Raw genomic sequence first — 24,657 nt, 5'->3', positions numbered from 1 at the left:
CAGGAACCCTCTTCAGGTGGTGGAGGCTGGTGTACCATTAAAAGGAAGCAAATAGTCAATTATTTAATTTATTATATGTTTTTCTGCTGATTACCTCATTTAATACACAGTCCCTCTTCTCATTCTTGTTCCTCCTCAGTGCAGGAAATCCTGAAGGGGTGCCAAAAAGGACAGTGGGGAGAGAATGAAGAAGCCAGCTGTGCAGGAGAAGCATGAGGCGGCAGCGGAACGCTCGGTTTAAGCGGCTCCAGCTGATGGTCCCATGGCTGTCATCAGTATTGATCCTGACTTTGGGAGGCTGGGGGCTGGCCGCTGCTGCTACTTCTGGTGCTCCGTCACACGAACATCATGCCTCCACAGTCTCTGCCAGCCATGTGCCCCTGGACTGGCTCCTTACTGATCGAGGACCCTTCCATCGTGCCCCAGAGTATGCTGACTTCATGGAGCGCCATCGGCAGGGCTTCACCACCAGGTACAGGATCTACAGGTAAGACAGGGTTATAAATGCAGAGCAAGTTTCTGTTTTGGAGAGAGAACGAGTCAAGAACCTGGGATATTTCCAAAAAGTTAGCTTTGTGTATTAAAACTGTTTAATAGTCATTCCTTGCCTTTTGGGAATCATGCACTACACTACAACAGTTCCCAGGTTTTTTTCTTCTTCTCAGAAGCCAGTATAAACTCAGGATAACTTCATAGTGTAGGTGTGTGTCTTAAAAGTACTTATGGCTATAGGATGAAGCAGTGTGAGGTGGCTTCCTCTGAACAACAGGTTTTGGGCATCACAAAAGGGGGAACAGTGGGAGACAGACAGATCTATTTTAGAGGCACAATCTACTGGAAAATTCTACTGGAACGACACATGGGGGCTACTACCATGTTTTTATGCTGTACCTGTTAATTTAAGTGGAATTTAAGCTGAAGTTACAAGTGGATTTTGCTTTTTATTTATTGTTGGGAAAGCAGGTGTGCCCTTTTGATGTTCTGCCAGGTACCTGTATCCCCACAGCTGCCTAAACCAATGTCCACAATGACTGGGGGGTTCTGGGAGCAATATTCTAAAAAGGAAACGTTTCCTGAGCAATGTAACAGACAGACAATCAAAATTTTCCTTTCTTAAGATCTGTTCTGTTCCCCAAAGGCTAGTTCTTCTATTACGCTAGTGTTCAGTGACAAATTTATTTGGGAAGATGCAGTGTAAAAGATGACTGAATTGACAGGGTGTGGCAAGGTGGTTTTCCAACCACTTACATGCTGTCCTGGGAATTATTTTGGTGTGATGGTGCTAGTCAATAGTATTATGTCCCTTTCCTTAATTCAGAAAATAGGCTGTCTCAGACTAAACTGAACCATTTCTCAAGTATGGGAAAAGAGATGTGTCAGCTAAGGAAAAGTGGTACTTTCCATTTACATCTGATATGGTGGCATAGTGATTAAATGACTGTACTCTAGCCACTTACAGCTACAAGGTTGTGAGTTCAATCCCAGGGCCTCCAAGGTCCACTCAGCCTTGCATCCTTTCGTGGAACACTAAAATGAGTACGCAGCTTGTTGGGGGCACACTGTAAACTGCTTAGGAAGTGCTTAGTTCACTGATAAGCAGTATAGAAATGTACTTGCTATTGCTGTTGCTTTTATTACCCTTCTTGAAAAAAGTGGCATTTGCTAAGGAGAACTGCTTTACTACCCTTAGATGTGACTGGTGTTTGTACTATGCATTTTGTGTTTACCGTGAACCCATCCTCATTGCATTTAACGACCCCTTCTAAACATACACTGCTCCTCACTGTTTCAGAGGATCTGTCCCATGAACGAGCATGCAAAGGCTGTTGTGTGATCAAAGATGTCTGATGTGTGAAAAGACTGTACTGGCTCAATAAAAGAAACAGAGTAACCTCTATCTAACCCCCCTCTTTAAATTGCACACAATCTGAAAGTGAAGCCACAGCTTTTTCTCAAGTGATGGGGCAATGGGGTATAGTCTCTCTCTCTCTCTCTCTCTTTCTCTCTCTCTCTCTCTCTCTCACACACACACACACACGCAAAGGGGGGCACACAGAGATATATGATTTAGGTCACAGTTTTTAAGCTTTGGCCCTTCAAGTATTTTGAACTGAAATTTCTAGAATCCCCATCCAGCTTGACTGATGGTTACTAAGTCTGGGAGTTGGAGTCCAAATCTGGAAGACCAGAGGTTTGAGACCCAGTGATTTAAATACTCCAGCCTTTGCAGTCAATCCATTTAAACTCTGGCTGGTAGCAAAGAAAGCACCACCTACTTCAGGGTGCTTCTTGGATGGTACATGCTATCCTATAGCAGGGGGGAAAGTCAGGCAGTCCCTGAGGTGTTGTTAAGCTGCACTCCCAGTAGCACTTATCAGCAATGTTAATGGTGATTAATGGGACTTGCAGTCCATCAGCTACTGTCACCTAACCTCCAAACACACAGTTTAAGAATGACTGCTATGTAAGGCAAAGGGGATGGAAGCAGCAATCTATGAACATGAAACAAAACACACTGTAGGGAAAGCTTGATGCTCAGTCTATAAAACAGCACATTTTGAATTGTGTTTTCCAGACTCAGATTTGGAATAAGGAGCTTCTAGTATACTGGTCGAATGTCCAAAGCCAATGTTTGAGAATTATCTTGAGTAGACTTTAAGCTTTCAGTGGCTCCTGTCACAGTAAATGAGCAAAGCCTGGGTTATGAGGCAGGACCAGCAGCTCGTGTGTGTGTGTGCATTAAAGAAATGTATTGTAGTGTTTGCTTGCTCACTCTCTGGCTTGGTAACTTTGGTAAGCTGCAGTAGAACTGCCCAGCCATTAAATTAGATGGGGAAAGTAGACATTTTAAACTGTCAGCTCCTTTGACAACAGGGAGGCATGCAGTGATGGTCCTTCCAAGTAATTTCCCTCCAAGAAGGGATTTTAGCATTAACCATTACTCCAGTGTAATAGTATCTACATCCTCGTAATTAATTGCGATGGCTGTTTTTTGCACTAACTTCTTCTATCAAATTCCCAAAGTGCATTGGTGGCAGAAAGTCTGTATTCAGAGCACAGATCATGAACACTGCCACTTAACAGACTTTGACTAAGAATTCCTGCAAAAGAGGATGGGACAGCCACCTCACTTCAGGAAGAAACAAAGCAGTGGGGCTAAATTAGAAAGCGGAACAGATGCAGTAGCTTGCCTAGCCACTGTTGACATGTCAAAAATAGCCATGTGTAAGTCTGGCATTGACTTCGGTGGATATTGAGGGGTACCCCAAACCGGTGCCTGGGGCAAGATAGTTTTAGGCCTGTTACAGACTACCAAAATAAAGCTGCTTCAGGTCTCTTTGGAGGTATGCTATTTAAATGATGCATGGGTCCTAAGAGTCCGGAGGTCGCGCCAAAGCCACACTCCATTCCTAAGCACTGGAGTGCAGCTTTGCTGCAGCTTCCGGATTCTTAGGATGCAGGCATCATTTAAACAGCATACTTCAAAGAGACCCGAAGCAGCTTTATTTTGGTAGTCTGTAACAGGCCTTAGTTACAAATTCAGGAAAACAGGACCCAAGAGTCACATTTCCCTCTCACTCTTCTGAGCTTTATCCCCAATTATCTAATATCTCATCCATCCAGTCATCCGTCAATTCATGTTCCACTTTTCTCCCAATACTGGGAGCCACCGCAGCTCAAGAAATGATAAGACACAAAACCCGAACCTGTTATAATATTAATACACAATTAAACAAATAGACATTTTAAAACCACTGAATTGAATTGAAAGCAATTTGAAAGCTTTACCCTCTGTTAAAGCAGCCAGTCAGTTGCCAAAAATCTGGAATGTGTGTGTGTGTGTGTGTGTATTTGCCTGCTGGCAGAAGGACAAAAGGGAGAGAAGACCCCCCCCCTACCCTGCACCAGGGACGTAGCTAGGATTTTAGGAAGGGGGGGGTCCAGACTAAGTGCCACCATTATAATGGGGCTTGGGTGCGGTAGTGCAGCAGCACACACCATTCATTTTTTCTAATGGAAGGGGGGGTCCGGACCCCAAGAACACACCCCCCCCCTTGGCTATGTCCCTGCCTGCACCCAGCAAATTTCCATAGCCTGGGAGCAACCACTGGAGTATCTTCTCTTATGTCACCAAACATGCTAGTAAGCATGGCAGGATCAAAAGATCCTGAAGAGTCCACCCAGGGTCTTATGGGGAAATACAGTCCTTCCCCTGGCCCAAACCCACATTCCATAAGGACTTTATGGGTCATAAGCAGCACTTGGGATTGTGAACAGAAACATTTTGGTAGCCAATGGAAGTACTGGAAGAAGGAACTTGTGCGCTCCTTGAAACCTCTTGGCAACTTAGGATGCCATTATATAGTTTTATGTTGATTAGTACCTTAAAGGGTAGAAGTGGGGTTGTGTGACAGGTGGAGAAAAATGGCTTGCAGTTCTGCCTCCCAGTGCAGGCATATCTCAGTTAACAAACCCTCTGACAAGGAAGCTTCTTTTTACAAAGTCTTTTTATTTCCACCCAGCTCTCTTTTCTTTCTTGTTCCCTGTCTAACTGGAAGTTGGGTGTTTTTTTAGCACCATCAGCATTGTAAAAGTGGTGAAGGTGAGCTGGGGATATTTGGGGCCAGGCTGCAACTGCATGTGTCCAATAAGCAATGCAAAAATGCTTGAGCTGAAAACAGTGAGATTCTCCTCTGACCCATCCCAGTATAGTAGTGTGCGCCTGCCTACACAAGTAAACAGAAGATCCACGTAGAATACATAATTAAGCATGCATGTGCAGCAAAATAGAAGAGTCGATTAGCCTGCTTCTCCACATTCAGCCAACAAGTGAAAAAAGCATAGTTCTGTAGGTTTGGCCACCAAGCTTAAACTCATAAGAAAAGTATAAACTGTTGAAAGAAGGGGTAAATAATTCCTGTGTCCATTTTGGAAGTGGTCTCTAGAAGATTTAAAATGTTTTCCTTTACTTATGCAAGGCTTCCTGACCTGGTGGTTTAATTTCACATATACGTGCTTTTATTTTTGAATGAAAATATTGCTGAAACATGTTGAACTGCTCTAATTTTTGTGGTGCAGGAACCTAATCCTATTCTTTCCATGTTATTTCTTCTTCTTGTATCAAATTTTCTCTTAAAGAAATACAGTGGATCCTTGTTATACGCTGGGGTTTGGTTCCAAGATCCCCCGTGTATAACAAAATCCATGTATGCTCAAGTCCCATTAAGTATAATGACATAGTAAAATGGTGTCCCTTATAAAAAATGGGAAATCAAGGTAAATTTATACTTTTTTGGAACATTTTCAAACCGTGTATGCTTGAATCCGTGTATAAAAAATCCGTGTATAAGAAGGGCCAACTGTAATGCCCATGAACACATCTATGTTAAGTGAGGTATATCACTGCATGGCAGGGGGTTGGACTGGATGGCTCTTGCAGTCTCTTCCAACTCTCTGATGTTATGATTCTATATCTGTATATCTCCCTAAGATCCTTTCCATTTTGCTTTCTTCAGGGGAATTGCTTTTTTTTAAATTAATTTTTTTATTAAATATACATACAACAATTACATCCATCCATACTTACCTCAAAATAGAAATCTCAGTCATGAACATTTAACAAAAACAAATATAATAACATAACTACGAATACAAGACAAACAATATATACATTGAATTGCTTGTTTTCTACGTTTCAAGGCTTACTACGAATTTTCTATTGTTTTTATATTGAATTCACAGTGTTTTCTTTTGTTGTTTGTTTCTTCCAGCCATTCCATGAAAATAGTTAATATTTTTAGGTTTTCATGGTTTGTAAATCCCTGATTTCTGTCTTTCTAAATCTATTACTATCTATATTCTTTATTCAAGTTTATAACACAGATATTTCTTTTCACTTATAAGTATCACATTTCTATTACATCTTAAACCCTTATGTTGGTTTTACTCCAGGTTATAAAATAAAAAATAGCTCTTGATCTTTTTATTAAATATAATTTCTTAATTTCTTACTCTAATTTAACAGCGTTGACTTCTATACTTATTTTGTTATTCATTCTTCTTATAAATCTATTTACACGCTTATCCCCTTTGGGAAATTAAATAATCTATAACTTTACCCCAGTTTTCCAAATAGGTTTCTGAACTTTCATAATTTAAACTTCTGGATAGTCTGTCCATATCTATTATTTCGGATATCTTTTGTTCCCATTCTTTTACATCAGGAATTGATTCTTTTCTCCAATGTTTAGCAAAGATTATTCTTGCTGCCACAATCAAATGAAAAAGGACTTTGCCATTGGTTTTTTCATTATATTCATCCACCATATTTAATAGGAAAATTTCAGGTTTGTATTTTAAATTTATCTGAAGGATCTTGTTGATTGCTTCTTGGATTGTTTTCCAATATTTTCTTGTCATATCACAGCTCCACCATAAATGATAGAGGGTCCCCTTTTCTTTTTTACATTTCCAACAGCGATTTGATGTATTACCATAAGCTTTATTTATAATATCTGGTGTTAAATACCGACGGTAAAAAGATTTTATAGTATAATTTATATATGTGTGTATTTGCATTTGTATAATTTATTCTTTTGACCCATGTTTTTCCCATTGTTCGAGTTCTAAAGTGTATCCAAAATTTTCTGCTCATTTTATCATGTTTTCCTTTATTATCTCGTCCTCTGTATACAGTTTCAAGAGATATTTATACATTCTTGACAGTCTTTAAACAATTCAGGGGAATTACTTTTGATGTGATGAATGTAACATATAGTTACATATATTTTGGTAAACTGCTTCAAGAAAGACATGGTGTAAATGGATTTTGGGAAAGACACTGTTCATATTAGGTGGAGAAAGACAGATAAACATCCAAGTGTCAACATGAACAGTCTTGCATACGTGACTTCTGTGGACACAAAGCTTTGCTCTCTTCAGCTGTAGATAATCTAATGTTAGCAGCTTTAAAAGGAAATTATTTGCTCTCTGTGAGTAAACTGGTCAAGTAAAAGCATATACAGAGGCCCTTGAAAATGTCATCTCCCAGAAAGCCTAATGTGGCCCAGGATGAAGGGCTATACCTTAAAGGTCAAGTACTGGCTACATACGGGCAGCAGCTTGTGAAGACTGGGAACAATATCTGCAGCAAAAGCATGGTGAATCCAATCAAGAGGCCTTTAAATTAAATCCTTGTGGGACTAGAGATGATGGCTCAAACATCAGTCTAAAAACAAGCTCTGAACACAAGGATGTGAATTCCAGAGGAGAATTTGATATTGACAATGGGAGACACAATAGAACTTGCAGGGGGGGAAATGTGAACAAAGAAGGCTTTAGATGTCTTTATACACCAGTGTACAGAGTTTTAGATACAAACAAGATGAGCCTGAAGTCCTAGTGCAGGAAGGTAAATATGACTTCATAGTTACAGTACAGTGGGCCCTTGTTATAACCTGGAGTCTGGTTCCAAGATCCCCCATGTATAACAAAATCCATGTATGCTCAAGCCCCATTAAATATAATGACATAGCAAAATGGTGTCCCTTATAAAAAATGGAAAATCAAGGTTTGATATTTGAAAATTTATACTTTTTTGGAACATTTTCAAACCGTGTATGCTTGAATCCGTGTATGAAAAATCTGTGTATAAGAAGTGCCGACTGTAGTCCCTTCCTATCCACAAGGGATCAGTTCTGGACCCCCCCCCCCCATAGCAAAAAACACGAGACCTTAAGTCCCATTCCTTTTAATGGGTGCACATGCACACTTGCATCCCCCCCCCACACACACACAGCTAAGTGTACAGGTGCCCATTGAAAAAGCCGGGGCCTGCCATCCACAGAAGCTCAGATCCACAGGTGTCAGGTCCGCAGCTGGCTCAGGCACGCTGTATAACAGAGACCTGGTGGGATAGCTCTCATTTGGAAAATAACAACTAAAGGATATACTCTGTTCAAAATAACAGATGGGATGAGGAGGGGGGGAAGGAGACTGAGTAGTGCTATATGTCAAAGAAAAATTCATTTGCGCAGACATCCATATAAGTGATCAGAGTAGACAAGTAGAGAACATTTGGGTAAAAATAAATGGAGAAAAAATAAAATTAACATTGTAGTAGTAAGTATTTACTACAGGGCACCAAACCAAGGCAAGGTGGTAAATGATGTTTTTCTGAAACAAGTTTCAGAAATTGCCAAGAAAGAAAAAAACTGGTAGATACAGGGGACTTCAATTATCCCGATATCTGCTGGGAGACTAGCTTTGCTAAGAATAGGCTCTCCAACAAATTCTTGATGTGTCTTACCAATAATTTCCTCTTTCAAAAAGCAGAAGAAGAACCAAGCGGATCAGAAATCCTGGACTTGATCCTAACCAATAGGGAGGAATTGGTCACTGGAACTGAAGCAGTTAGTATGTTGTGGGGAAGTGACAATGTAATGCTAGAACTCATTATTCTGGGACAGGCAAAAGAATAAGAACTTGGGATTACAGGAAAGATGATTTTATCAAGCTCAGGAAAATGCTGGGTGGAATCCCATGGCTAGACATACTAAAGGGAAAAAACACTTAGCAAAAGTGGGAGTACTTGAAAATGGAATATCACAAATAATCCCATGGAAGAAGAAAAATGGGACACATCTGAAAAAGTCAGTGTGGCTGCACAGACTGAAGGAGGAAGTGAAAAGAAAAAGGTGTATAAATAATGGAAAGAAGAACAAATCACCAATGAAGAGGACAATTACATAGTCCAAACTTGTAGGAGTAGTAGAAGAAATGATAAAGCTTAGAATAAGGTGAGACAAGCTTGGCAAGTAAGGAGCATCAAAAAAGAGTTTTTTACATATATTTGAAGCAAGAGAATAACTAAGGAAATAGTGGGACTGCCACTCAACAAGATTGGTAAAATGCTAACAGATCAAAATGAAAAGGCAGAACTGTTCAATATTTCAGTTTTCCCCACAAAAGAGGACTGTGACAGCAGAGACTTCAGAAAGGAATCCTGATTGCAAATCAAGACTGATAAGGAGTTAGTCAGGAATCACGTAGTTAACCTAAATGAGCTCGAATTTAAAGGGCCAGATGAACTGCATCCCAGACTACTGAAGGAACTTGCTGACATAGATGTTCACATGGCAAAAGTGACAAGAGCATAGCGGGATGCTTCTACCGTCACTTTGTGCAATTTGTGCAATTGCACAAAGATTATCAGATGATGTCATGCGATGTCACAATAATCATATCATTATCTCGTGAATAAAGAGGAATTCTAGTGCAGCTTTTCATTCATGGGAAAGAAAGAAAGAAAGAAAGAAAGAAAGAAAGAAAGAAAGAAAGAAATCCCAGAAAACCACAGGCCAGTCATCCTGACCTCAACAACAGGAATAATATTGGAATGGATTATACAGGAGTCTGTCTGCAAATATTTTGATGACTATGCATTCACCCCTAGGAACCAGTATAGGTTTGTCTAGAACAAATCTTGCCAAATTAATGGGTTTTTTTCAATCAGGTCACTAGTTTAGTAGATGGTGGGAATGCTGTGGATGTCATTTACCTAGATTTCAGCCAAGCATTTGATAAGATCCACCTAAATATTTTGATTAGCAAACTGATTAAATATGGAATAGACAGAGACACTGTCAGATGGATCCATAATTGGTTAGAAAATCATGCTTAAAGAGTCATCATCAATGGTTGCACTTCAAATTGGCAGGAGGTCTAGAGTGGAATGCCACCAGGTTGTGCCCTATGCAATGGAGGGAATCCTTATCAGCTTTGCAGATGATACAAAACTTGGAGGGGTAACTAAAACATTGGGAGATAGGAACAGAATTCAAAAGGAGTTTGATAAATGAGAAAATTAGGCAGAAATTAATATATTCAGCTAAGGCGAATGCAAAATTCTACATTTTGGCCGCAAAGACAAAATGCACAGTTATGAAATGGGGAATACATGACTCAACAAAAAAGTTTGGGATTTTTGTTGCTCATCAGTTGAAAATGAACCAGCAGTGTGATGCTGCAAAGAAGGCAAAAGCTAGTTTTGTTGTTAACCATGCTTGAACTGATCTTGACCCATGACAACTCTGTAGATGAGACATCTCCAGGACTCCCTGTCCTCCACTGTTGTGCTTAGCAGCTGCAAATTCATACTCGTGAGTCCACCCATCTAGCATGCAGTCTTCCTTTCTTTCAGCTCCCCTCCACCTTTCCTAGCATTATTGTTTTTGTCCAAAGAGTTGTGCCTTCTAATGATGTGGCCAAAGTACGGCAGCCTTAGTTTAGTCATTTTGGCTTCCAGGTTCACCTGCATTAGTAGAAACAGAGGCCGAAAACAGACAGCCCTAAAAGAGTAGCTCTGCACCATCCATTTGCTCGCCGGATCAGGGCATGCTGCAGCCCCAATCCAGTGTTTTACCAGCCCCAAAAGAAGCAGCAAAATGGTGATCCTTTTTGGAGCAGAAAAAAGCCACCTTTGCCACTGTGTCTATGGCTCTTCCCCATTTCTTTGGTGCAAATGTTGTGACGCCACCCATTGTCTGCTTGGCCAGCCGGCATGACGCTGCTTTCGGGGTGGACGCAGATTGAGTGGTGGGTTGTCACCAAACCCCCACTCCACCCTGACACCAATGTTTCCTGCCTGTCTCTACAGCCCCATAGTTTCCAAATTCAGTTTTGGATGCCCCATTTTAAGAAAGATATAATACCTGACACCTGATGCCTTTGAAACTTGCTCAGTCTTCACAGGGAGCTTTGAAATTTATTCTGTTCATATGCCTTCTTGACTGCAAATGTATGAAATCTTTAAAATATATATGTCTTCTCCTGTAGAGGACACAGCATAGCTGTAGTCAGCCCATTTGTATGTGAAGTAGCAACAGTGGGCCAGAAATGACAGCTCACTGGTTTTGATAAAATTCATAGTGCGTTTTATGGGGAGCAGAAAGAATTGCCATTAGGCTAAAAATGACACAATGCTTTCCAGTAGCCATGCCATCCAGAAGTTATCAAATACCACTGGGAATTCAAGTATCTTTTTTTCTTGCAGCTAGTCACAAATAGTTCTTTCAGTACTGAGCAGCAACACTTTATCATTTATGAATTAGCCAGTTATTAATTTCAGTGGATTCTCTTATATGGAAGAAGTGCTCAGCCCTTTCCTTTTCACTCTTGTGGGAAACCATAATCCTGAACCCACTCTTGGGGATGGTCGGGCCATCTTAAGTATTACAGAGAATGAGGTGTGGTGTGATTTATTTAAAGCATTTTTCCTTCAGCCTACAGCAAAAAAAGGCTCCCAAAATTACTTGTAGCTCTATCGGAAAGAAACTTGACCATCGGAAAGAAACTTGACATAAGAGGAAAAACAGAAGGGGAAGGAGTAGCAAAGACTTGAGAGGGAAGACATCAGTTATTAAAGTTGTATAAAGATCTGTTGGGATAGAAAGTGCATACCTGGCAACTGCCCCAATTTGGAAGGGACAGTCCCAATTAACTTTCTGTCATCCAACTTTTTCAGTTGCTTTCAAAATGTCCTGGTTTCTCTCTCCTCCTCCCATTTCCTCCCTTTGTCCTCAGCTTACTTCAGTAGCTGCAAAATTATTTCAAAGTACAAAAGGAGTTTGCAGCAAATTAATTCAGCGGGATGGAGAAGACAGAAGGAGTGGGGTCTCGACCTTCCCAGAGGCTGAAGCAAAAGCAACTACTGCAGCTTCAGGATGTGTATTGTCCTCTTTATCTTATGGAGCCCTAGTGGTGCAGTGGTTAAATGCCAGTACTGCAGCCACTCACTCACAAACCACAAGATTGTGAGTTCAGTCCAGACAGGGGCTCAGGGTCAACTTAGCCTTGAATTCTTCTGAGGTCGCTAAAATGAGTACCCAGCTTGATGGGGCAATTAGCTTACAGTTGAAAACTGCTTAGAGACTGCTTAGTGTGGTATGAAGTGGTATACAGTGCGCCCGCGCCATACGCGGGTGCGCCATACGCGGACTTGAGCGTACGTGCTCAAGCCACGGTGCGTGCGCGGGGCAGAAGGGGCGGCGCGTCCCATTCAATTGAATGGGCGCGTGTGCCCGTTGCGCCCCGCGCGCACCTGCGCCACCGCGCCGCCACGCACGAGCCCCATTGTTTCCAACGGGGCTTGAGCATAGGCGGTATTCGCCTTAAGCGGAGGGATCCGGAATGGATCCCCCGCGTAAGGCGAGGACGGGCTGCATAAATGAAGCTGCTATTGTTATTACTATTCACGTGCTATCTTCATCACATTCTGATGTTGCTTTGTTGCATGTGTTCTTGTTTTTGTGAAATCTTTGTGAAATGCTGGAGGTTATCAAAGTGTTCAGATAGCAGAGGGAACAACAAGGGGTTAGAAGGGGGTGGTGAGGAAAGAGAAATATACCACAATTTGCACATGGATGCCACTACACAGTGCCCTTCCCCACTGTCATTCCCTTCTCCTTTTATGTCATGACTTTTTAGATTATAAGCCTGAGGGAAGGGGACTGTCTTATTAACAATTTGTAAGCTGTTCTGAGAACATTTCTAAAGAGTAGGGTAGAAATACAACAACCACCACCACAACAACATTATTGTGTGGCTGCTGTGTGTAATGACATAAGAAGAGATCTGTGGAATCAAATCAAGGCTCCATCTAGTTTAGTATCTTGTCTCTGACAGCAGCCAGATATTTCTGGGAAGCTAACAACAACAGGCCTTTTGTGGCATTCATCCTGCAAGCACCTCCTAGGCTAGAGGATGTTCCCAAGATTTTACTTAGAGATCCATCACGATGTGTGCGTACAGAGTTATATTATTAATACATCTGCTTCTCTGGAAGCCTTTTTGGTAGTTCATGCATCACATGGCACAAGGATAGGATTGTGTGAACTTGGAGGCCTTTGTATTCACATAAGGAGGTCCATCTAGAAATCCCCTGGTTTCCAGAAGGTGTGGAGAGGCTGGAACCAAGGCACTGACCTTAAGTACATTGCTCACTTTTAAAGCTGGTTCAACCAGAATATTAAAAACTTCCCCACCCATGGCAAAATTCAATGCAATTTTTAGGGCATTTTCCTGGAAATAATATGGGGCAATGGTTCATTTGCTACATTTATTATCCAGTTGATGTTACCTCTTTTGCCATCTTAACTGGAGTTTTTCACCCGGTGGCAGATGATGACAACTGAAGGGAATGATTGCAAGTGGCCAAAGCAAAACAAACAAGAGGGAGGGAGAAGCAGGAGGAGGAAGCTTGCCACAGTTTTTGGCCTCTACTCCTCTGAACATGATTGCCCACCACCAGTTGTTTAATTCTGGTCTCCATTCAGCTATTTGTTGCCTGAGCCTTTGTTGCTCTCCAGCTTTCTTCTGAGCATCTTTTGGCTTGCTAGCCTCCATTTATTTCATTCCTCTCTGTCATCCATGTGCTCTTTTATGGTGCCATAGATCAGTTGTTTGTTGGCTGCTTGCCCCCTCCTTCCATACTTTTCTACTACTGTCCTGCCAATCTGTTCACAATTGTTGCACTCCCTTTGGGCTTTTGGGGCTTAAACTCCCAAGAGGAGAGGGAGGTAACTCACTGGTCCTCTCCACACCTCAAGTTTGCTGATGCTGCATGAGTATATAATTGTGTTTGCCCAGTTCCACATGGAACACCACAATTATTTACATATTCACACCCCATTTTGGGCATTCCAAATATTTACTGTATTGGTAAAGGGAAGGAGGATTGGATCATTATGACTGGCAGTACTGGTTGTGCTTCCAGTGCTGTGGGAGATTGTTCTTGGGTTGTCTCTTGCCCTCTTCCTTTCTTCTCTGTTGATCTCCTTGAACACAGCTCAATTCCCACCCCACCACCATTATATGAACTAGCATGGAATTCACATGGAGTAGTCTTACAGGTCTTCTGCAGAGCTTTAGAAAGTTACTTTTGGATTATAAATCTCAGAATCCCCCAGCCACCATGGTCACTGGCTGGGGGCTTCTGGGAGTTGTTGTTCAAAAAGTATCTACTCCAAGTTCAGTTGTTATGGGTGTGTTTTTGCGCCTGTCACCATGAGTGAATAGTATGGATGTCTTTCTCTTCTTGCTTTGGGATGATTCTCATTTCCCACTTCCAGAGCTCTTAATGCTTTTGCACACTTTATGCTCTTGAAGACCCCATGGGGCTTCTCCTGATACTCCCAAAGCAAACAGAGAGTTGCGGCTGCTGCTCTCAGTGGTTAATCTTTCATTCCTTACAGAAGTGCTTTCGGTGAAGCAGCCAGAGCTGCTAATAAAATGAAGATTTACAGAGGAGAGAAATTAAATGTGCAAATATTTTAAGGCAGTTAAGATACTGCTTTGGGCATCTGGAGAAACCAGTTATTGCCTGTCAGTGATTGTTATTTGTGTGCCAGACTTTGTCATTGTTTTGTTGAGGAAAGAAGATGGCAGAAAAGAGATAAGGCTGTGGAAGAGATTGGGGAGTGAAAGGGGTTCTTTACATAATGCACTGAAGCGCTTCCAATTTTTGTGCCTTCATCAAATCAGAAGCTTTTATTTTGCTTTTAAACACAAGAAAGGGTTGGGGCATCTTAAAGACTTCCAAATTTATTATGTTATCATGGAATAAACTGCCATAGATTAGGGCCCACTTCGTAAGTTGAATGATGTCTTGTTCTAAATTGTAGTCCACAGGCTGCACATGGTCACTGGGATTTCATTTTGTGAACCCCAAATCCTGCAATATACTCCCAAGTCCCCATTTTAAAATACCCTCCCTGTTTTTTTAAAAAAGTGGGGCAATTTCTGGCTTAAAAGGTGCAAAACATGACCCCCCAACATCCCCACTACAAAACAGTGAAAAATAATTTGTGAAAACAAACTGAATGTGACTTGATGCCACTTCTGGATATGTCCACAATTCTGGTGGAGCTCTTCTGGTGAGCATGGGGAGGGAAATCATCTCTGCTCCCTTTGCAGTTGCCTGTAGATAGTGGCATCACTAGGGAGGTGCGGGGAGTGTGAAACATACCAGGTGGCAGCTCAGAGGGGGGTGCCTGCCAGCAATCATGATGCCTCTGCAAGAGGAAAGACAATGGCACTATTGCAGAGCATTGCCCTATACTCCCTTCCATCTTGCTGCCTTACCTTTCTGAGTCTGGCCAGGGGTTTGGGTGAGGCAACAATTGGGATGGGAAGGCAGAGGCAGTCTACTGCCTTGCCTGCTCATCTGGCCAGCTGCCCAGGTTTACCTGGGCCTGGGTGGGTGGGTAGGCAAAGCAAGGAAGGGTAGACCACTGCTGCCACTGCCACCCCACACCAGTTGACCCCAACCCTTGTGATACCACTGTCTGTAGATATATAGTACTGAGTAAATCTGAGGGAAGATATTTACAAGCAGTGAGATTTAAGGAAAACAAAACGCAAGATTTAAACAAGATGTAAGGGACAAAATGCAACAAAATGCAAAAGACTATGATCATTACTTCAGAGTTAAATTGCATATAAAACCATTAGTCACTATTTACAAAATAGAATTGATGATAACACACATATTCTGGCACTGATAAGTATGTTAATTCAAGACTGTGATACAAACCTATTATCTGTATTTAAGCCACAGATGATAGAACTGAACATTTTGATAAGTACTTGTTTAGAAATGGCCACATTATGTTCAGTTAATATGATGACCTGAGTGGTTGAAATGTTGTTCCACTTATTTCAGAATAATGTCATTCTTTGACTCATAAGGTCCCCATAAGTTGGAAGCACAACAAAACATGAGTCCATGTATTCTGTTCTATAGAGTCTAATATTGCTTGCAGATGATAGAATATATCACAATAGAAAATGAGGAAGCGGACCAACTTTTTATGTTCTAATTCAAATGATTACATCCTGTAACAGTGTTGCGTATTCTTCTTGGCATTAACTCCTCACATGGATTTGCTCTAAGATTACTGGTGCTTGATTTGAAAAAAAATAATCCCAGATCCAAGATATATAATTTCTGAAAATGTAAGGCCTCTTCCTCCCACTCTTTTGGGGGAAAGAAAACATACACTTTGAGGAGTATGTGTAAAATATAACATGTTACTATATGGGCCTAAACAGACAGGCCAAAATAAAGCTGCTTTGGGTCACTTTGGAGATATGCTGTTTAAATGGAGTGTGGCTTTGGCTCAGTTTCCGGCCTCTTAGGACGCATGAATCATTTGAAAAGCATCCTTCCAATGTGACCCGAAGCCGCTTTATTTTGGCCTGTCTGTTCGGGCCCTTAGTTTCTTTTCAAATATAGTCTTCCTTTACTACAAATTGCATGCCGAGACCAAATACTGGGAGATGTTCTGAAGTGTGCAATATTTCAAAGGTTTTTCCTGACATCTGTTCCTCCTGCTGCTGTTCTAAGCAAACCTACCAGGGAGCAAATAGACACCAAATTTAGCTGGAAGACTGTTGTGTGTTAACATGCCAGAGAAATGCAGTAGCAATGCTCTCATTGGTAAGCAGTTTGAACTGACTGGGTGAAATTTATTTTAACACTCTTTTAAATAAGTATTTCAATCAGTGTGGAGGGAGTCATAAAATCACTGTCCTGTTTCTCCCTCAAAATTCCAAGCTTTTCATTTCAGACCACTGACAGAGACACAGGGATAATTGGATGTTTCCCTCTTCTCTGCTCCCCTCCTAGAATAACATTGGCCTGTTAAAGACTGCCAAAATAAAGCTGCTTCGGGTCTCTTTGGAGATATGCTATTTAAATGATGCATGGGTCCTAAGAGTCCGGAGGTTGCGCCAAAGCCACACTCCATTCCTAAGCACTGGAGTGCAGCTTTGGTGCAGCTTCCGGATTCTTCGGATGCATGCATAATTTAAACAGCATACCTCCAAAGAGACCCGAAGCAGCTTTATTTTGGCAGTCTGTAACAGTTTCTTAAATTCTATATGTTTAAGGAACTGAGTGTGGCAAATTCCTTTATGTTCAGTTATATCATTGTAAGTCAAAAACAAGAAAGGAGGCCACTGTCCAACTCTGATTCTCTGTTCTTTGCTCCTGGGTTTGCATTCAGAATTCTGCTTCTGGGTATTGTTTGGGTTTCTGAGTGGCCACTGGGGGAAGAGAATAGCAGACTAGAGAGGCTTTTGCTTTGATCCAGCAGGGCTCTTCTAATGTTTTCTCCTGCTTATAAATATTTCACGGTTAAAGTGAACCTTTAATAGTGTGAACAAATCCAGCCTTGAAATGAATTAAAGGGAGAAGTGAAACAAACATTACTAAGGATGTCAGGTTTGGGAATTATCGATCTTGATTCAAAGTTTTCGTAACACATAAGCCTTTACTTCTTTGTATATAATACCTTTTCATGTTATGACAAGGGCTTAGGGCAGATGCAATATAGCTATCTTACCCTCGCAGTGGCTCCATGAAGTCACAGCTGCACTGTGACAACAGTTTGGCACTCAGAAATTCAATCTCAAAATTGCACTCTCAAACTGAAACTACACATTTAGAGAGATATTGATTTCCACTGGAGCTTTAGTTACACAGTTGTTTTTTGCAGACAGAAGTTTACATAAACAAGTCCGGTGAGGGCAGTGAAAGTGCAACAGTGATACAAGGAAAAATGTACTCCCTGACACCAGTCCCCATTACTGCAACCACTGATTACCCAGCTAGAAAAAGACATTGGCTGACAAGGCATAAGCAAGCAGGGATTTCTTTCAAAGGCTCTTGCCTACCCTGCAGGAGGGTGCAAGTGCTGAGCTCACTCCCCACAAATCACTGAAGAGAAGAAAACCTGTTGCTTTCTGGCATTCAAGATAAGCAGTGTGGCAGAGAGCACAGGAAGGATTCCACATGTTTGATTATTAGGGAAACTGGGGGCTCCTAATTGGTAATAGGCCCCTAGATGGTGTTTGAGGCTCTGAATGAGTCATCTTCCCTTGCTCCAGTGATGAAATTCACAGTTAGGAAGGTAGGAGGGACAGGGACCTTGTAAATCCGCAGGAGTCTGGATTGTTAATTGATATAATTGTAGTAGAAAATGAGGTGGTGGCTTAGTGGTTAAGACGCTGACTCTGACAGTTCAAGACTCAGGTGCCACGTGATGGAGGGAGCGCCTGTCAACTAGTCTCAGCTTTTGCCAACCTAGCAGTTTGAAAACAAATAGATAAATAGGTACCACTTCAATGGGAAGGTTAACAGCATTCTGTGCAGTTATGCTGGCCACATGACCACCAGAGTCCTCTTTAGACAATGTTGGCTCCCTTGGCTTAATAATGGAGATTAGCACCACCCCCTATAGTCGGACATGACTAGACAGTCTTGTCAAAGGGGAAATCTTTTAGTAGAAAACAGGGGCATCCTCGGTACACTTCAGATTTACATTCTCCCTACCCCCACTCAATTTAAAATTCATGTCCCCCCCTCCAAAATCGTTTAGAGTGAGTAGGTCCAGTTAATCCCCAGGCTTTGCCAGTTTTGTTCTTGTTGTTAAACGCACTTAGGTCGACTTTGATTTATGGTGACCCTATGAATGAGAAATCTCCAAGTCACTCTGTTCTCAACAGCCCTGCTCAAGTCTTGCAGACTCAAGTCAGCCGTGGCTTCCTTGATTGAGTCTATCTATCTGAAATTGGGCCTTCCCCTTCTCTTAAAGCCTTATGCCTTCCAATTAAAAATTGCTTGAAAGGTTCAGTAATGAGATGTCCCCCTTATGATGGCTCCTTCAGGACAAGATTATGTACATTTGATGCTTCTTGGGCATTTTGATTTCTGTCATTTCTAAGAATAAATACAGGAGGTGAATTCCACCAGGACTGTAGCCAAAATCAGGATGCCTGAGGGAATGTTAGCAGACTAGGGGAAACGCTAAAGTTTACAAAAGTACAAATTAAAATAAATGGAGCACAACAACAACATAGTGAGAACTGAGTATGCTCAAGAACCACTGATAAGTGTGGGAGGGGCAAGGAAGGAAGCCACTGGGCATGCAGAGGGCCCTTTTTGGAGGGAATGGCTGTCTGTAACCTCAAATAGCAGAATTTTGGTTAGAAGGGAGAGTAAACTGCAACGTTTTGTGATGGGTTCTATTTACAATCAGAATCACAGAATAAAAGTTGGAAGAGACCTCTAGAGGCATCCATTCCAACCCCCTGCCATGCAGGAATACACACTCAAAGCACTCCTGACAGATGGCCATCCTCCCTCTCTTTAAAAACCTCCAATGAAGGAGACTCCACCATACTCCAAGGGAGAATGTTCCACTGTGGAATAGGTGACCATCAGGAAGATCTTTCTAATGTGGAGGTGGAATTTCTTTTCCTATAGTTTGAATGTGTTGCTCCAGGTCCTGCTTTCTGGAGCAGCAGAAAACAAATTTACTTCAACTTCGGTGTGTCTATCAAATTTTTAAACAGGACAACCATATCACCCCTTAACCATCTCTTCTACAGGCTTAACATACATCACTAACTCACATCTCATAGGGCATAGTTTCCAGTCTTTTCACCATTTTGGTCACTCTCTGGACATGCTCTAGCTTGTCAACATCCTTTTTGAATTGTGGTACCAAGAACTGGATACTGTATTCCAGGTGCCCTCTGTTTAGACACAATACAGTACTTATATTGATGCAGCCTAAAATTACATTGGCTTTTTAGTGGCTGTGTCACACTGTTGACTCATGTTCAACTTGTGATACTAGGACAACTAGATCCCTTTCACATGTACTGTTGTCAAGCCAGGGGTATCCCATCCTATATATGTGCATTTCATTTTTTCACCCTAAGTGAGTTACCTTACATTTCTACCGGTTGAAATTCTGGCCCAGCTTCCTAATCGTTTAGACTCATTGTGAATTTTGATCCTGTCCCCTGGAGTATTAGCTACCTTTCTTAATTTAATGTTATCTGCAAATTTCTTAAGCATGCCCTCTATTCCATTATCTAAGTCATTGATAAAGATGTCAAATAGCATTGGGCCTAGGACAGAACCCTGTTGTACCCCACTGGTAATGTATCTTCAGGACGAAGATAAGTCATTGGTAAGCACCCTTTGGGTTTGTTTAGACAACCAATTACAAATCCACCCAACCCATTGCCTACACCCCATGTTTTACTAGCTTGTTTGCAAGAATATCATGGGGGACCTTTTGAAGGCCTTACTAAGATCAGAATATGCTACATCAAGAGCATCCACACCCAATATTTTGCCAACTTTACTGAAATCAACTTTCCTAATATCTATAATGGGTTTCTGACTATGCTTGGCTTTCCACTGTATAACAAACTCCAGGAGAATATGATCACTTCCTCTTAAGGATTCTGACACTTCCATCCTTTTTACCAAGTCCACTGTTAATTAGCATCACATCTAAAATACATTAATCTCTTGCTGCCTCTTCCACCTTCTGGTCAATGAAGTTATCTTAAAAGCCAGTGAAGAATTTGTTGGATCTTATATTTTTGGTACAGTTTGACCTCCAGCAAATATCAGGTTAGTTGAAATCCCCTATTACCACTGCATCTCTCCTTTCTGAATGTGTGGTCATGAGTTGCAGGAAAGCTTCATCCATGTTCTCAGTCTGGCTTGGGGGTTTGTTGTAGACCTCCATAATGACATTTCTGTGGTTTCTCTCCCACAGATGCTCTCTACCTGTCTTCTAGGATTTAGGTCATGGATCTCTTCACAGGTGTAATAATTCATGACATATAATGCCACCCCTCCTCCTTTCCTATTTGGCTATTTCTCTATAACAGGTTATACCCCTCTCTTACTACATTCCAATCACAAGACTCATCCCATTAGGTTTCTTGCTCTATCCTTAAGCTTCAGAATGGAAATTATATTTTTTAAAACCTTAATTCTTTCTTAACAACAGCTGTAGGAGCAGAACTTGAAAAAAAAAGTTTTGAGACGACAGCAGTCAGATTCCCACAGTTAGCATGGACAGTGACCATACATGCTGGAAGAGTCTAAAAGTGGTGTTCTGAAAAAAGTAACTTTTCCATTGTTTCTGTTCCTTATTTGAGGCAGGGTGGTGCAGTATCAAAAGGTATGGGCAACACTTCTCTGCCTGAAGCAACCAAAGCCTCAGATATTTAGGGATTTCAAATTCTGCTTTCTACTTTCTCAAATAAGGCAACTGATTTGCATGGTATGGAAATTATTCTATTTATGGAAATTACTCTAATTGGTATTCTAATCATGTAAATTCAACATATTAATTGTTGTGTTTTTCTTCTGCAAGATTTCAACCTTCATGCCATTTTTTACAGTTACAGCTGATTTGAGAGAACTGGTACAGAGTAATATTTAAAGTACTGCACTTGTAATAGAGAGACCCATGTGCAAAACGAACATATAATGTACCATCTGATTCAGGTCTACTACTTGTTGTTGTTAACTGCCATCAAATTGACTTTGACCTGGCAACCCTATGAATGAGAACCTCCAAGTCATCCTATTATCAGCAGCCTTACTCAGATTGAGTTTATCCACCTGTAATGCAGCTTTTCTCTCTTTCTAGTGCTGTCTATCTTACCAGGCATTATTGCCTTTTCTAGTGAGTCATGTCTTCTCATGATACATCTAAAGTACAGTTTAGTCATCTTGGCTTATACAAGGAGTTTAGGCTTGATATGCTCTAGGACCCATTTATTTGTCTTTTTATTATTCAGGGTATCCATAGAACTATTCTCTAGCATCACAATGAGTTGATTTTGTTCCTATCAGTTTTCTTTACTGTCCAGCTTTCACAGCCATATCTAGATGGTTGGCCTAGCATGGATCATCCTAAATTTAGTACTTCATATAGGCGGGGTACAGACTGCCCAAAAAGGGTGGTCTGCCCGCACCTTGTTTTGCTGTGTGAGGAAGCTGCAGCAGACAAACCGTGTGGCTTCCTTGCACAGCAAAACGAACCTGCAAAAAGCAGGTTCTTTTTTGACGCCGCAGTGTGCCAATGGCGCACTCACGACATCACAATGGTATCGCGATGTGCGGATGCTAATCATCCGTTGCGTCAAAATGGTGGCACCTATCTGTACAGGGCACTGCCATTTTGATGCCCCCATTACAGGCGTGATGATGGCACCCCATTGCGCCCATCTGTAGAACGCTTATATATCTTTACACTTCAGGATCTTGTCTAGTTCCTTCATAACTAGACTTACTCTGATATTGAATAGCATTGAGCCCAGGACAGAACCCTGTGGTTCTGCAATCTCCATTCTGACTCAACAAAGGTATGGAAAATATTGAACTATTTCAGTGTCTTCCTCCTCTGCTTCAGAGTTACATATCTGTTCATTATTTTTTTTTCTTAATGTTCAACTGTTAATCTGTCTTTGCACTTTCTTCCCTGACTTTCTTAAGTAACCATTCCATGTTTTTGCTAATTTTTGCTAGTAGTATGGTGTCATCAGCACATCTTAAAATGTTGACGTTCCTTCCTCCAATTTTCAAATCCCTTTCCTCTGAGCCTAATCCATCTTTGCGTATGATACATTCAGGATACAAATTAAACAGATAGGGTGATAAAATGCAGTCTTGCCTGACCTTCTTGCTAATTGGAAGCCATTCTGTTTCTTTGTATGCTGTCCTAAGAGTAGCCTCTTGTTCTGAATACAGGTCAGGACAATCAAGGCAATCATATCTAGTGGCGCACACTCATTCCTTTAAGAGCAATCCAAAGTGTTTCATGATCTACACAATTATATCCAATAAGGTACAGGCTGATTTTCTTCTGAAATTCTTTAGTGTGCTCCATTATCGAGCATGCTTGCAATATGATTTCTATTGCCTCTTCCTTCCCAGAACCCAGCTTGCACATCTAGCATTTCTCACTCTATATATGGTAAAAGGTCTTTCTGGTAGAATTTTGAGCATCACTTTATTTGCATGGGATATTAATGCAATAGTTCTATGATTACTCCAGTCCTAGTGTCCGCTTTCTTTGGAATTGGACTATATATTGAGAATTTCCAATCTGTGTATCATTGTTTTGTCTTCCATAATAGTTGACTGATTTTGGTTAGGCCTAAGGTGTTTTTCTGCCTCTGTAGACTGAAGCAGCTCTATTGGTATTCTATCTTATTCCTTGTCATTTATTTCTCCCAAGTGCCCTGAGTTAATTGTAGGTTCATTTTCATATGGTTCTTCCTTGAATGAAACTGTCATCCTTTCATCTGTTTTATAGAGTTCTTCAGTGTATTGTTTCCATTGTCTTTTTATTTGTACTTAACCATACTTAACTCTGCCTGTACTCCTGCAGCTTGTTGAGCACCTCCCATTATTCGAACTCCTTGGTAAAAGCCTGTCTGACATGAAAGACTTATAGCACTGCTTCTGTCAGCATAGCCTCTCACCTCATAGGACCATGCAATCCCACCACCATGGAAAGATAGTGCCATGGTGGTGGTGGTGGTGGTGGTGGTGGTGGTGGTGGTGGGGCACCACTTCGTCTCAGCAAACCTGCCTTACAGACTCCTTGCTTCTTGCATGCTACCACTTGCACTGCTCTCTCATCTACCTCCTACTCCTTCAGTTGTCTCACCTCACACCCTGCAATACCTTTCTCCCTTGCTTCTTACACTTTGTTGCTGTGTGCCTTCAACTCGTTTCTGACTTATGGAGACTCTAAAGCAAAACTGTCAATTTTTTTTTTTTTTGGCAAGTTTTGTTCAGAGGAGGTTTGCCATTGACTCCCCCTGACGCTGAGAGCATGCGACTTGCCCATGGTCACTCAGTGGGTTTCATGGCCGGCCTGGGAATGGAACCTTGGTCTCCAGAGTTGTAGTCCAGTGCTCAAACCACTACTCCCCTGCTGGCTCTCTATCTTCTTACACTACAAAACCTGCTTTTCTCACTCTCCTTTCCCTGATTTCACCTTGTGCCCTCATGATGTTCCTCCTTTGCTTCTTGCACACTATTTTCACATCCCTCACTTTTCCTTCCTTCCTACTTTCCCACATCATCCCTTCCCCTTATAATACCCCTCTCTCTTGCTTCGTACACTCTACCGCTTGTCTCTCTCTCACACACACACCCCATTCCTTCTTACTCTTACTCCCTTCACACTCTTGCAGGGTGCACCTCTTTGGATTCTTGCAGTTTGCTGTTCACACCATGGACTCTTCCATTCTTCCTTCCCCATGCCACCTCATGTCCTTACAATGGACTTTATCACATGGGGGAAATCAGGGGAAATCAAGGGTTTAAACAGTCATTTTCTCAGGAGAGGCACACGACTTATCCTGGGAATAACCAGGGAATAACTAGTAACAAATCATTCTAATTGCAATGTGTGTGAAACTCTTTATCATGATCGTGTGACTTTCCTGGGAAAATGACTGTTTAAATCCCTGATTTTCCCCATGTGTGAGAAAGTCCAATGTGTCCCTCCCTTGTTTTTGCACTGTGACACTCACATCACTCCCTCTCCCTTTTCTTCCGACTCCCTTTCTCACATCACCTTACTCATCTTACCCCACCTTTGCAATACACTCTCCCTCATTTCTTATGAGACACTGCTTGGACTGCTTACCCACATTCCCTCCTATTCCCTCTCTCACATCAGCCTTGCAGTGCCCTCCTCCCTTGCTTCTTGCACTCAGTGCTCACAGCATTCACTCTTCCTTCCTCTTACTCCCTTCCCT

At 41.6% G+C, this 24,657-nt stretch overlaps 1 protein-coding gene across 2 annotated transcripts in view; it reads left to right on the top strand.

The window, feature by feature from the left end:
* The window catches only part of BRINP2 (BMP/retinoic acid inducible neural specific 2), a 133,724-nt gene that overhangs the window by 63,829 nt on the left and 45,238 nt on the right, over positions 1–24,657 (top strand). Inside the window, exon 2 of one of the 2 annotated variants that reach the window (XM_042466219.1) lies at positions 145–487. In XM_042466219.1, the coding sequence (XP_042322153.1) occupies positions 213–487 (275 nt within the window). In that variant the 5' untranslated portion in view covers positions 145–212. Of the gene's footprint in view, positions 1–139; positions 488–24,657 lie in introns of both variants that reach the window. The other variant, XM_042466218.1, reaches the window with a different exon arrangement.

The sequence above is a fragment of the Sceloporus undulatus genome, chromosome 4 (assembly GCF_019175285.1).
Source record: "Sceloporus undulatus isolate JIND9_A2432 ecotype Alabama chromosome 4, SceUnd_v1.1, whole genome shotgun sequence".
Lineage (NCBI taxonomy): Eukaryota > Metazoa > Chordata > Lepidosauria > Squamata > Phrynosomatidae > Sceloporus > Sceloporus undulatus.
This window is presented reverse-complemented; position numbering and strand designations above follow the sequence as displayed.